Genomic DNA, 14,772 nt, shown 5'->3' with positions numbered 1-14,772 from the left:
CTTCCGCTGAACTTGAATGAATTTTAATGTATAAATCGCATAATAATGAATTTCTCCAAGTAATGTTTATCAGTCATGGACAGCTGTCAGGGGACCCTTCTGAGAACCATGCTGAGCATTTTTTGAGGACTACTTTTGCATTTCTTTGTATTAACTTTCACCTGAGCTCCCATTATGCTTTACTTTGCTTCAGATGCACATAAACAGATGGTGTGTTGGTGTAGTCCAGCTACAGTGCACTGGCAGTTCAGGGAAACACACTACAGATTCAAGCGAGAGGAGCGATGATGTAACACCGATGCATTTATTGCTCATTATTTATGAACTGTAATGGTGTAGCTGTGGCTGGATGTATGGTTATTTTTCAGGTTGGTTCAGTGTGTGGTGCTATGGTTGTGTCCAACTGTTAATATTTGACAGCAGCAGTCAGTGAGAGGCTCTGCTGAATCAGCTCCTGTGGTCTTCTTTCTAAATGCAAGGGAGCAGACTTATACCTGGCACAAACAGCTGAAGATGCATCCAGTTTCTGTAGTCACAACCAGCCAGCAACGGTCTATATGCGACATGATATTAGTGCATTATGACTGTAAGACTGACAGCATACAGTGGTAGTCTGGGTGCAGCGATGGTTTTGCTAGCTGAGCACTGTAATGAAGCTACTGTATTCCTGTAACCAGCAGCTGCATATTGGCTTCAAAAAAATTAAGCAAGCATTAAATACACATGTCAAATTAAATACAAATGTGACATTGTCTCTCCTTCCTGCAGCATCTGCAACGTATTTCCCTAAACAGACAGTAGACTGGACCAGCACACCATCTGTTCATGTGGATCAGAATAAATACAGAAGCATACTGCAAGTGTGGAGGTGAATTTTTCTGATGATCACATTCATTGAACTATTCTAAATTATTCTAAACACCTGAGGAGAAAATGAGCCGTCCGTAGTGTGTGGAAGAAAGAAACAGATAGATAGATAGATAGATAGATAGATAGATAGATAGATAGATAGATAGATAGATAGATAGATAGATAGATAGATAGATAGATAGATAGATAGATAGATAGATAGATAGATAGATAGATAGATAGATAGATAGATAGATAGATAGATAGATAGATAGATAGAGCTGGCACAGGTGACCTAAACAATCCCTTAATTTTGCTGCTTTAGGCCTATACTGCTGGGAGACCTCCCATGATGCACTGGGGCCCTCTCCTCTTGTCTTCCTCACTGTATCACTGTTGCATGTCACTAACTTGAAGTCCTCTCTCTCCTGTTTGTTGAATGTTGTACATAACTTTGAAGGCATAGAAAGCTATGCATAATAATCAACATCAGATTGCAGCTACAATTGAATGATTTCCTCACGTCGTGTCACTTATTTAGGATTTACACACATCAGTCACAGATGAGAGGATGATCCTTGTATGTATGACTAATATGTGCATGACAGATTGACCCACAGGTTTAGGCCACGATAATACCATGCTGGGTTCTTTAACTGGTGGACAACCATCTTTATTATCTAGACCAATCTGTGCTTCTTCCTCAGCAGCCTCGGCCTGTTGAAATGGTTTCAGAGCTTTCTCAAAAAAATCATGACTTAACTTGTAATGTCACAGACTTTCTGGCCTGTATCTTACAGTTTTTCTTGCGTAGTTCATTTTTTAATCTGATATGCTCCTTAGTGATGTCGTTCGTGTTTCTGAGCAGTTTACTTGTGATTTGGTTGTCGCACCAACGTTTTGTCAAGAGCCGGATCTCAGTTTCTTGATTTTTGTGGACTTGTTCAAACATTTTCACTTTCTTCCTGAGGCCATCAATAATCCGCTGCTTATATTCCTCATTTGGAGCAATTTGAACTTTTGACTTGTCTCCTGTTTGGCTCTTTTTATGTCGCCCCAAAATGACTTTATGCTGCAGTTTGCTGTTCTCTTCTTGCAGCATTCTGAGTTCCTGCTGTAGTTTATTGAATTTGTCGTCTTTTTCTTTGAGCACCTTCTTCAGATCGCCTACTTCGTCACATAGATGAGTGTTTCCCTCTTCCCTTATCGCATCATTTTCTCTTAAACCAGCCAGGTTGATGTGATCAGCTCTATATTTCTGATCCAAGTATTTGTATTCTCTTGTTAAATCAGCAAGCTCCTGATCTCTGCGTTGAATGTCAGCGGCCTGATCTTCAACCTGTTTTTGTAACGGAGCCAACGAGGCACTTGATTTCATCTGATTTAAATTCAGTGCTCTGTTCTCATCACTGATGCGTCTCAACTCGTTGTACATTTCATCTTCTCTGTGGTCAAATTCAGCGGCAGTAAATATTCTTTCAGCACGTTCATCTTGAACTTCGATTATCTTTTCTACTATCATGTCCGTGAGCCGTTTCACTTCCAGTTCATGTTTGGAGTCTCTTTCACTGAGGTCGGTTTTTAACTTAGCGATCTCTGTGTCATATTTCTGTTTTTGATCCAACATCCTTTCAGTTGTGTCTCGCAGCTCTGCAGAGAGTTCCTGTATTCTGCCCTGCAGTCGCCTGCATCGCTCTTCAGTCCCTTCATTCTCTTTCTCTAAGCCACACACAACCATCTCTGCTGCTCATTGATCTTCTGAACCAACTGAGTGTGATTGGACTTGCACACTTTCACTTCATTACAGTTTTTTCTGACTTCAAAGGGGAATTCTGTTAAGTTATTTTGCTCCAGCATTAGCTTGTGAATTTCCTCCTCAGTCTGCTGTTCGCATCCTTTAAGCCTTACACTTTTTTTTCAGCAGCATCCTTTGGTTTTTTGACAAGAGTAATTTTATCCCCGAGGGAGCCAGCTTCAGTAATCAGAGAGGACATTTTTTTTTCTCCCAAAACACAGTGTCCTCCTCGAGTTTTTTCCTGAGCGTTTCATACTGAAATAAAGCAAGTTCGGGCTGCTGCTTTGCGCTCATGTTGCGTCTTTCCCAACAGATGAGATTCGTTGAATCTGCTAGACGGCGTGTTGAAAATATGCAGAGATAAACTGCATTCTAAAGACTTTTTAAGCGGTGCAGGTGATGTCCCGAAGGATGCGCGTTGAAATCACGCGATGGTTTTCAAGTTCTCACGGGACTCCCGGCGTTGCCTAGCGACGTGACTCCAGCGTTGCTAGGCAACTTGTCGTACTCGGTGCCTTTCAACTCTAGCGTTAGCTCAAGTTAATGTAGGTTTCTGCAGGTTTTAAAGTCCGTTTGCAGGTTTCTAAAAAAAAAACCAAAAAAAAACTTCAAAATGGCTGCAATAGTTGCTCAGTCTCAGTTCATTTTCGGTGTGCGGACTGGAGTGAAAAACGGTTTGTGTTTCTTTGACGAACAAACGGTGGTTTTCCCCAGCGGGAACAGCTGTGTTTGCTACAACACCGTCCAGAGGAGTCAGAGGTTATTTTCAGGTGGACTGACTCATTTCTACACAACTTTTTTTTTTGTAATTATATTGTGGTTTTTAAACTGACCAACAACAAAGCAGTACTTAACTAACTTGCTGACTGTATTTATTGTAAGAAAAGTGTATTTTGCTAATGTTAATTTCATCATTACATTCCTGCTGACACTGTGAATGTGATTTTTCTCTGTTTATGTCTCTACAGGCTCAGAGAAAAGTCAGGGCCTGTGTGCTCTGGCCCTGAGTGCCAACCGGCGTTACCTGGCAGTGTCAGAGTGTGGAGAGAAGGCCTGCATCACCGTGTTGGACCTGCAGCATGAGCAGGGCCGACGGAGGAAGGTTCTGACTGCAGGAGATCTGCCGGTTCAACAGTTCATCTGCATGGCTTTCTCCCCAGACTCCAAGTACCTGATAGGTCAAGCGGGCGGCCCAGAGTGGATGCTGATCTTCTGGCTTTGGGAGAAACACAAAGTCCTGGCAACGGTGAAGACAACCAGCTCTAATAATCCTGTTACTCAGGTGGGTCATCTGTGCCGTGTCAGTGCAGACACAGTCGTTGTACTTGTACGCTGAACATGTTGTACCATTTTAACAGGTCAGCTTCAACCCTTATAACAACACGCAGCTCTGTGTGAGTGGAAGTGGTGTGTTCAAGCTGTTCCGCTACTCCGAGGGAGCCTTGAAACAGAGCAGCTTTGCAAAGGTAGAGTCTTTCAACTTCCTGTGCCACACCTGGATGTCGGAGGAGAGGGTGATTACTGGGACGGACGCTGGCAGGCTGCTGGTGTTTGAGTCTGGAGACCTGCGAAAGGAGATCAGCGTGCCATCTAAGGCTGTGCAGAGACAGTCGGACAGGTCAGAGGTTAAACAGCACTAATTCTGCCACCCTAAATGTGTAGACAGATTGTCTTAGAAACTCCTGGGTCACTTTTAATTAATGTGCGGCAAATGTCAGATTAGAGGTGAGCCCTTTCCATTATAGACATTGCTTTACCGAGACTAAATAGTTGATAAAGTAACCAATAGACTCGTGACCCTCAATAAACTGTATGGAAAACCCTTTGTCTTAGTAACCACAACCTGACTTATCGTATTCCTGTCATAGAGCTCCATTGTTGTCCAAAAACAGTTAAAACACACCAGGGAATCACATCAAATACTCATTCCATTTGTTGACAGTAAGAGAATAACAGAATAATGTCAGTGCTGTTCTTTAATAACTAGTCAGGGTCAAATAGCTCATAACCTGGGGATCATGTAATCAAATGATGGTAATTTAATGTATAGATGCCAGTGTGTGGAAAGAATGAGGATGTACAGTGGTGATGAGAGATTGACTGATATGGGTGTTTTGTTGTTGTTGTTTTGTTTGTTTTAGGGCTGATAACAATGACGGTTATTGATAATCAGGAACGGCCGGCAATGGATTTTGAGAACCGATATACATTAATGTATGACCAGCAAGTGATAGCAGAGAGCCTGTCATTCATAACTAGGCGTCTTCATTATTAAGGTTGACTATAATTGAATATGCAAAATAGAAATAGGAGTGATTAAATTAGGACACTCTCCTCTGTTTATGTGGGATAGAAAGTGGTCAGTTTGTCTCCTGCAGTTACATCTACTGTTTTTTATTTTCTTAATTTTTCTCTGTTCTGTAACTTTTATTGCCCTCTAAGGTCCATATCTTAAAGCATTATTAGGGTCCGAGTACTGACAGTACGCAGGACCCTACTGGAATGCAAGGAAATATTTTTCACCAAAAAGAACCACATTTTTTGGACCTAAACATGCTCAAAAACTTGTGAAAATTTGCACACACATCAGAAGTGGTGAAAAATTTGATATTTTATGGTGATTCATGTTGAAAATTGTGAGTTTTCCTCAAACAGCGTGTCTGTGGCAGCGCAGCAAGGCCCATTCAACGCTGCTTGCAGCTTTAATTAGTTATTGTTTTTCAGACTCTGTTTTAGAACAAGCTGTGGCTGCCTTCTGACTTAGCTGCTAGCCATTAGCATAGCTTTAGCCACTGTGAGAGAAGCCATTTTCCTGGTCTGTAGCAACAGCTCATGTTTCTTGTTCAATTTTTGCAGTTTCTGCTTGAGAGACATTTCTGAGACCACGGAGTGACAACAGACGGAGAGAGGCGACTGCATCAGACCTGAAGTAGTGCATTTAATTTATCAGGAGGAGGTCTAATAAAAATATAGATATCAATAAATATAAATGCCAAAATCGGCCACAATAATCGTCCAGACCGATAATCAGTCTGTCCCAAGTGGTGATGCAGTAATTAGAGCCAGACATGTTTTTTTTCACAAGTTCTCTTCACTGTTTTATTCACCTTTGACTGGTGTGTTAGTTTTGCTGAATCTGTCTGTTCATTCGAGTTGTGACTTCACTGCACAGACAAGTGGAGATGAAGAAGATAACAGACTCTGATGTGGATGAAAGTCCCGCTGTCCCTCGCATCACAGCCATCCTGTCCTACTCCAAAGGTTTCGCCTGCTCTTATGGCCCCGGCACTGTCTGTCTGTTTGAAAAGACACAGGAGGACAGTTACAGAAAGAGCAGGGAGATACAGGTAAATGTTCAAGCTCTAAATTAAAACCTCAGCAGCAATGTGGAGTCTTTGACTACACTGCATGAGTGTATTTGTGTCAGATCCCTCCATGCAGAAATGATTTGACTCCAGCAGAATGCCAAGAGATCGACACCATGTGCATCAGTCCAGCAGAGGAGACTCTGGCCATCAGCACAGACAGAGGACAGCTGTACAGTGTCAGCCTGTCCTCTGTGGACATGAACAAGGTGCTGTACAGTCACGTTTATGTTTGCTGTTTTATAATGTACATGCATCCTCACACTGTCAGCTTCTCCCCCAAAACCACTTCTAGATTAGCTGGCCAGCAATCAGAAACATCTACTCAGCTTAGTTGTTACTATTGTTTACTTTACACTTGATTTCTCTTATCTTTATGTGAGTAATTGCAATATTTTCTTTCTTTTGTCTTTTTTTTTCTCTTAATCCTTGTGTCAGCTGTCTGCAGACAGAATGTCCTCCTTAGAAAGAAGTCTACAAGCTAATAATGTGGTGGTCCAATAACCTTTCTCCTCTAGATTTTAACTGGATTTGGTTTGTTACTACAAGCAAATGCTCTTTAGCTTGACTATGCTGAAGTATTACAGAAGAACTTGCATGTCTTTTTTTGAAAGTCAGTTTGCCCTTTCTCTACCTTCCATTCCCTTTTTTGGCACATTGTTCCCCCTGTCTGCTTCCACTGTGTTTCTCTTTAATATCTTTAAGGCATAAGAGCAACTTCACCTCGACTTCAGATCACTAAGGTGATGTGAACTTTGATACTTTATCCATCAGGAGGAACAACTCCATTTTGAGTTTCTGTCCCAGCCCTTCCACTCCAAATCCATCACTGGTTTGTCCGTCTGCATTCGCAAGCCCCTTGTAGCCACCAGCTCTCTGGACCGCTCTGTCCGCATCTGGAACTATGAGACAAAGTAAAAATCCACACACAAGCCCTTTGTTTTTTTGTCTATGGAATGAGATGTATTGATTTATTTTAGTTACATAGTGTTAGGCAGTTGCTAGATCATATACTGCTTGGTGAGGACTAACAGTGAAGCACAGTTGGTATTAAACAACAAATAACTAAGCGACGTATAAAGCTCTGTGTTATTGCTGTATGCATACAGAGCCCAAATGAACTTTAGGGATATGCTACTGTGTTTCTTCTGCTAACTGTCCCCAGAGTGCTGGAGCTCTACAAGGAGTTCCAGGAAGAGGCACACAGCGTAGCTCTACACCCCACTGGCCTCTTCATCCTGGTGGGCTTTTCAGACAAACTCAGGCTGATGAACCTGGTCATCGATGACATCCGTACCTTCAAGGAGTTCACTGTACGGAGCTGCCAAGAGGTAAAGTACACTGTACATGTGTACTGGTTGTGTGTACATTGGATCTGAATTGCAGATTTTTTAGAAAATTACCTTCTGCCTATTTGACCTCTTTGCTCCGTACCCTCAGTGTGCTTTCAGCCACGGTGGCCACTTGTTTGCAGCAGTCAGTGGAAACATCATTCACATCTACTCTGTGACCTCTTTTGAGAACATCCTCAATCTGAAGGGCCACAATGGAAAGGTGAGTCAAGTCAGGAGAATGTGAATACAGTTGACCCATTGTTATTTTCATTTAATTTTACTGGTGTTTTTGTAGGTACGTGGCATTGAGTGGAGCCTGGACGACAGCAGGCTGGTGTCGTGTGGGATGGACGGCGCAGTGTACGAATGGAACACACAGACCGGCAAACGGGTGTCTGAGAGTGTTCTGAAATCCTGCAGCTATACAGGTGTCGCCTTCTCCTCGGACTGCAAGACTATCCTGGCTGTGGGCACAGACCTTATGCTGAAAGAGATCCAAGACTGTCAGGCCAGTAACCGTAACACACACCTGTATCTCTTCTGTTCAGTTTCCACAGATTCAGATGAGTAGTAATAGTAGAAGACTGTTATTTTAATGTTTTATGCAAAATACAGGCTAATTTTACCTCTGGTACAGTCTGAAAATATAAAAATCAGCACTCTCACAGCTAATAAAAATGCAATATCCACAGTAACATTTTACAAGAGGCAATTAGTTGACAATCAGTTTGAAACTACTGGTAAAGACTGATACACTAGTGGTTTAAATGATTGTCAGAGCCCTATGTTTTGTTATGTATTTTATTTTAAAATAACAAAACTAACAAAACAAATATGCTAATTTGTGTTCGACCAACAATGTTGTAACACCACATATTAAGATGCAAATAAAGCAGACCAAATCATTCCTGTGAAATGTCTCCACTGCTGTAAAGCAGGAAGAATTAAGGTATTTCATTTCAAACAAATTCTTTTTAAATGATTTTAAAAAACTTGTTTGTCGAATGGCGTATCTTGCAAACCTGCATTAAAATGACATTTTTATCTTCTGCACTAAATATTAAATATGTACCATATCTGTCACTGACAAAATGAAACTTCTTTAAAGTTGGATTTGTTTTTGTCCTCCCATGTGTGTTTGTTTTAATAATATTTTCTCTGTTGTTGGCTTCACAGGTCCTGAGGGAGGTTCCTCCTGATGAGGTAGCTCACACAGCTCTGGCAGTGTCCCGCTCTGGTAGGGTGGTCTTCACCGGGAGCTCCAGTGGAACCATCAAGGCCATTAAATATCCACTACCTATCCAGAAGGAATGGATCATGTACCAGGCTCACTGTGGCCCCGTCACCAAGGTGAGTCTAAATGTTTATGCACTGAACTGACAGTGATGCATCATCTTTGAATGTAATGAGAATCCTAAAATTATATCATGTCAGCCATTATGTAACCAGTTTAGAAACAAGTCCACTGACCAAATTGTGCGTGTCCTCAGATGGCGATCACATACGACGAACAGTTCCTCCTGACAGGGTCTGAAGACGGCTGTCTGCTGGTGTGGACGATCATCGATAAAGAAGGAAGAGGACTGAGGAGCAACACGCAGATCGTCCACACTGAGGAAATTCTCGTCACCAAGTCAGACCTGGAGGAGAAGGTGTGTGTGTGAGTGTGTGTCAGCATTAGATCATTTTACTTTACCGTACTCCACCTGCATAGAGCACATAATGTAGAGTGGGCTTCTAATTACGGATCATGCTGTTGCAGCCATTATCTACAACTACTGTCCATGAAATTCACTAAAGTTTCTCCGTAATCAGTGTTGAAATTAATGTTGGACTGCTCAAGCTAGCTGAGCCTGCAGTTGCTACTGTTGGTTGTTAGCTGATGGACAACTTTCCCAGGTCACTGTTTCAATTCTGCTACTTCTGTTATGTCAGTTGTCAATAATCTGACATTCCCATCTGTCTGTGTTTCAGACCCAGAACATGCTGGAGCTCAAGATGCGCCTGGAGGAGCTGCAGATGGAGGGCGAGTACCAGCTCCGCTTGAGAGACATGAACTACAACGAGAAGCTCAAGGAGCTTTCTGACAAGTTCACTCAGCAAATAGAGACTTTGACAACAACACAACAGGTCTGCTGCTGGTCAGCTAACAAACAGCTGTGCACTAAATATTTTTCAAGACCTTGTTATTGCTCACATTTAAAGGTGAAAGTGTCTACCAGAAACCAGTATAACCAGCATTAAAAGCTGCAGTAGGCACAAATCTGAAAATACAAAAAAAATAAAGGTTCATCATTTGAAAATGCAGCCTTCTCTTCCCCCAGATGAGCACGAGCAGAAGCATACATTTCAAATGCACAGAAATAGTCCTTATGGTGCCAAGACCTTAAAACAGATCCAATAGGAGGTACAAAGGTCTAGTTTCCTCTTAGGCCACTTGAATTACAGTATCCTGCAAGGTTATCATGAATTTTTTTCCCAGTGACAGAGAAAAATACTGCCTATTCCAACTTTTTAATCTACCTATAAAAATTGTATACTTTAGTATTTTCTAATGGTCTGTTTTTAAAGGATTGATAGATGACTTGTTGGATTTGCATGCCCCTTTCTAGTCAGTACAATGCTTGCTTTTGCCTTTGTTGAATCATAATCATAACCTTTGTTTGTACTCAAACATTTACTGCATTTTTAGGTCATGAAGACAGAGATGGAAAAGCGGGATCGTGAGAACCAGGAGAAATCTACAGAGGTTGCTATGAAACACTCAAAGGAGCTGAAAGATTTAGGTAAGAAGAGACCAGGAGGGACACTGAATCCTAGTTTCTGCAATGAATCACAGTCTTTTTTTTTTGTCTATTTATACATCATAAACAGAGTTATCCTGCAACCAGAAGCTGATTGTAGAGCATGAGAAGTACCAGGATATTCTGCAGAAATATGAAAAAATGCAGAAGGAATATGAGAGGCAGCTGAGGTCTGCAGAGGAGAACAAAAACCAGGCTTTGGAGGATCTCACACAGCAGTGTGAGAGCAAGCTGCAGGAGAAGACTCAGCTCCTGGCTCAGGTTAGTCAGCAGGAGTGTTGATGGCGAGATAGTGGGCCATGAGGTAGAATGAAACCTCTTAAGTTTATAGGACCACTCTTATTCCCATACAGTGTCAGGAGGATGCCCAGAAGCAGATCCAGATGTTTAAAGAGATTGTAAAGCAGACAGAAGAGGATGAGGAGGAGATGATCCGTGACATCCAAATCAAGTATGAGAAGAAACTATACACTGAGAAAGAGATCAACACAAAGCTGAAGGGAGAAAATGGTATCATGAACCAAAAGGTGACTGCAGCATTTAGTGAATTATTGCTTTGTTTAAAGGGTATTTCATCAGAGTAGAAACTCTTAACCTTCTGGATTTTTAGATAGAGGTTTGTCATATTTTTTCCCCTCTGTTTTCTTATGAAATGTCCTATTCTTTGTTTCTCTTTGCTTCTTTGTGTAATGACAGTTCTACAGTCTACAGAGACAGATTGATGACAGGTGTACTGACATTACCAAGCTGAAGCAGGAGCGGCAGAGGCTGCTGGAGTTGATCCGCTCCCTGGAGAGCGACATCGAGGACCTAAAGAGGCAGATCTCTGGACATGAGAGGACCGGCCTGGACAAGGTAGCTCAGATCAGGGCTTTCAGGTGGTTTTCATTTCACTGACAATCAAAGTGAAAGGAGTTTGGCAGACTCAGATTTATAGCATGTCTTGTCACAGCCCCCATAAATATATGAGGATATGTTTGTGGTCACACAAACATGAAGTGTGGCATTTAATTACACTTAATTAAAATACGCACCAGTAAATTTAGTTCTGCACATTCATTATGTTGGGGGAGTCACAAGAGACAGATTTTAAAAATGATAAGGCTTTTTATGTCATTTTACATAAAAAAGTTTCCCCAGTTTAACTTCCCAAGAACTATGTCTTGTAATGTTTCCAGAGGTAAAGGTTCCTCCTGTCCATTGTTATTTGGATTTCCACAGCAGAGTCACAATTCTTAGGCAGAGTTAACCAGGCAGCTGATGTATTTAAAGCACAGCAATCTCAAATTACCTCTAGAAGCATTGACAATGAAGCCTGGAGTTTGTTGTCAGTCTATAAAATCTCATGCTTTGTTCCATTCAGATTTTTGTTGGACACAATACTGGCAAAACAACCTGTTTGCAAGTGACAGCTTAAAATAATAACAAAAAATGAAAATAACAAATAACAATTCAACTGAAAACAGTACTTGGCCAATCAACAAAGTAAATACCAAAAGCAAAGGTCCACGTTCTTGCGCTCCAAGTTTGTTACACAGGTTTGTCATTGAAAATCAATATAGTCACTAGAGTCCAAGATAATCAAAAGCTCCACCACAGCAACAGAAGACATTAAAGAACTGTCTGACAGGTTTGAAAGTCTAAGTGCTGCTTTAAACTTGCATGGATGAACCTACTAAATGAAGGGATGTTACAGAGCAGAAAGGTGTATGAAAGTGAATTCACATTAATCATACTGTTCTCCGCTAAAATCCCTCCTCCCCTTCATGTACACACAGGACAACACCATCTCTGGCTTGAAGAAGAAGAACCAGGAACTGGAGAAGCTGAAGTTTGTTCTTGAATTCCAGCTGAGTGAGTTAAAGAAGCAGACTGAGCCTCAACAAGACAACATTAAAGAGAAGAGGGAGAGGATCCATCAGGTGTGTGTGCATGTAACTGTCTGAAAACAGTGGATTTTTTTCAGTTTTTCACATTAATTGGCCAAAGAATTGTAGATTCTTCACAAGTAGTGTTTTTGCTATTGAAAATACCCATTAAACATTCACAGTGCTGGTGGAAAACATGAATGAACCCTGGATTTGATAAACGGTTAAACGGGCTTTGGCAGCAATACTTTCTAAAAACTGTCAGGTAGCTGTGGCTCAGACCTGCACAGTGTTCAGGGAAAATGGTGGACCTTTGTTTTACATTTTCCTGCTGTATCACCCAACTTCTTCAGAGCTTCAGCTAATGGACAGCCACTCAGACATTAATCCACAAGTCAAATTGATAAATGTTTCCCTCAATGATGGTGGCCAGAGGCAATAAAACAGCCCTAAACCATGATGCTGCTGCCACCCTGCTTCACCTTTGTTATGAGGTTTGCTAAGCAGCTCCCTTTAAATGCCGCATGTCATGCTGTGTGATCTCCGCAAAAAATTTAACATCAGTTTACAAAACATTTTTAGTGCTTCTATTAGCACACTCAGCACTGAGCAATGATGTATCTTGGAGAGCAGCAGCTTCTTTTGTGATGTCATGCTGTGGACATCATGTCTGGTCAATGATTTGTGTGTGTCAGACTGAACAGAGATGTTCCAGCTCCAATAATTCTCTTAAGCTGTTAATCTGGACTTCCTTTTGATCTCACTGAGTATTCTGTGTTGTGCTTTTGGAGCCATCTTAGCTTGGTCCCCACTTTCAGGGAGAGTTGTCGATGTCTAACTGTGACCTGAAAAATGTATAAACTCTATAAGATTAGTTAGTAACCTTTCCAGCTTCATGTAGAGCAACATTTCCTGGTGGTAATTCTTCTGAAATCTCTTTATTGTGAGTCAAAAGTCTTTGTGAAAAGCAAACTTAGAATGATTGTTTATGGTAATTCCATGTATCACAAACCAACCGCCAATCTGGCTTCATTTATTAGACTCCATGTTTGCTAACACCTGACTCCAGTTAGCTTTGTTTTTATGTCACTGGCCTCAGGGTTCTCATACATTTTCGAAACTACTCTGTGAATGTTTGAATGATGTATTCAGTATGGAAAAGAACATCACAATAATAAGGGTGTTTTTTTCTTTTTCATGCCACTGTAAAAACTGTTTAAGTGCTAAGATCACATCATATAAATTAATCTGATATCACAGCACTCATGGTCAGTATAAATGACGTCTCTGGTGTTGACAGTAACAGTGCTGTTTCCCTGTTTGACAGCTGGAGGAGGCGCTGGTACAAACAGACAAGAGCAACGCTCAGCTGCAGCTCACGGTCTCCGACCTGGGACTCAAACTGAGGACCAGAGATAAAGAGTTGCACAAAGAGATGCAGAAAGTAAGCACATTTGTTTCTATATGAAATTCACTATCATCATTCTCTGTATTACAAATCCAATGAAGCTCATAGTCAGAGTTAGTCAAAGCAAAGAGCTATCTTTGCTGCTGTGTATATGGACAATAACACAAGAAAAGTTGTATTAAAAGGATTTAGAGATACCTACTTTATTTATCTAACTGAGGCTACTGAAGCTTTAGGTTATGAGTAAAAAACATAAGGTATGAATAAACTTGAACCTGCTCTGTAACATCTTTCCATGTTCAGGTGAAAGATATGGAGACACATCTTCAACGACTCAAGTCAGACCTCCATAACTGTGTTAGTTTCATCCAGGATCCAAGAAAACTGAAGGACAGTGTAAAGATAATTCACACCAAGTATCTCCAGCAAACTCATGAGGTGAGTGTGGTTCATACACTGTAGTAGCAGTGGATGCCAACAGTTCATGGCCTCAAACTGTAACTGTGTTTGCCGTTTCTAAGATGGAGAAAAGTAGTTTAGATGACGATATTCAGAAGGCGTTTCGCAACCAGCGTGATCACCTGGAGAAGACTGTAGCTAGTCTTAAGACAAGGCTGGCCTCATCTGCTGAGGAGCATGAGAAAGTCTATGTTAAAATGATGAAGGTAAGTGATAACACCGATCACAACAATGGAAGACATGATCATTGTAATACCAGTAGTCCTAAAAGAACCTAGTGTGTAGCAGAGTTTTGCTGAATGAACGTCATTCTAACAGTAACTGTCGTCTCTGCAGGAGAACGTAACTCTGATCACTGAAATTAACGAACTACGCAAGGAGCTGTATTTGCTGAGGACTCAGGTTAAAGATTACAAAGCTCAGCTGACCATCGTGAAGAAGAAGAAGTCACATCCCAACTCAGAGGAAGGACCCCAAAAAGAGCCGAAACTACAAGATGTTCGCTGACCACAACCTCCATCAGCAGATTTACAAACAACCACAATGCATGTTTACGTGTTCAGTGCATGCAAACATGTTTAATTATGCAAAAAGATGAAGAGTTAGAATGATTTTACATTGGAAGAAAGCATCATTTAAACCCATTTAATTTAAAGACACCATTTTCTCCAGGTGCTTTAAAATGTATTTACTGTACCTGTCTTTGGCTACATTTTCCATGACAAGCTATCATATGATTATTATTTCACCTTCAACCTTCTCTTCTCTGTCACTCAAACACATGCAATGGAGGATGCAGGTCCTAACCTGCACTATGAATAAACTCAGTCCGATGCATAATATTTCAAGATGTATCTACTAATTACTTTAATACACAGTTCTAAAAGTCA

At 41.1% G+C, this 14,772-nt stretch overlaps 1 protein-coding gene across 1 annotated transcript; it reads left to right on the top strand.

Annotated features, from left to right (window-relative positions):
* The first annotated feature begins 3,139 nt into the window (after positions 1–3,139).
* cfap57 (cilia and flagella associated protein 57) lies at positions 3,140–14,724 on the top strand. Its single transcript, XM_023261327.3, has 21 exons — positions 3,140–3,414; positions 3,613–3,926; positions 4,003–4,262; positions 5,817–5,991; positions 6,072–6,218; positions 6,784–6,923; positions 7,175–7,340; positions 7,450–7,563; positions 7,639–7,851; positions 8,520–8,693; positions 8,834–8,995; positions 9,318–9,473; positions 10,036–10,129; positions 10,218–10,408; positions 10,501–10,674; positions 10,844–11,002; positions 11,926–12,069; positions 13,343–13,459; positions 13,727–13,861; positions 13,945–14,088; positions 14,219–14,724. The coding sequence occupies exons 1-21, from the start codon at positions 3,258–3,260 to the stop codon at positions 14,387–14,389; spliced, it is 3,507 nt and encodes a 1,168-aa protein (XP_023117095.2). The 5' UTR covers positions 3,140–3,257; the 3' UTR covers positions 14,390–14,724.
* Positions 14,725–14,772: the final 48 nt, after the last annotated feature.

Source organism: Amphiprion ocellaris, chromosome 5 (assembly GCF_022539595.1).
Source record: "Amphiprion ocellaris isolate individual 3 ecotype Okinawa chromosome 5, ASM2253959v1, whole genome shotgun sequence".
NCBI lineage: Eukaryota > Metazoa > Chordata > Actinopteri > Pomacentridae > Amphiprion > Amphiprion ocellaris.
Note: the sequence above shows the minus strand (reverse complement) of the source record. Positions and strands in the feature narration are given on the sequence as shown.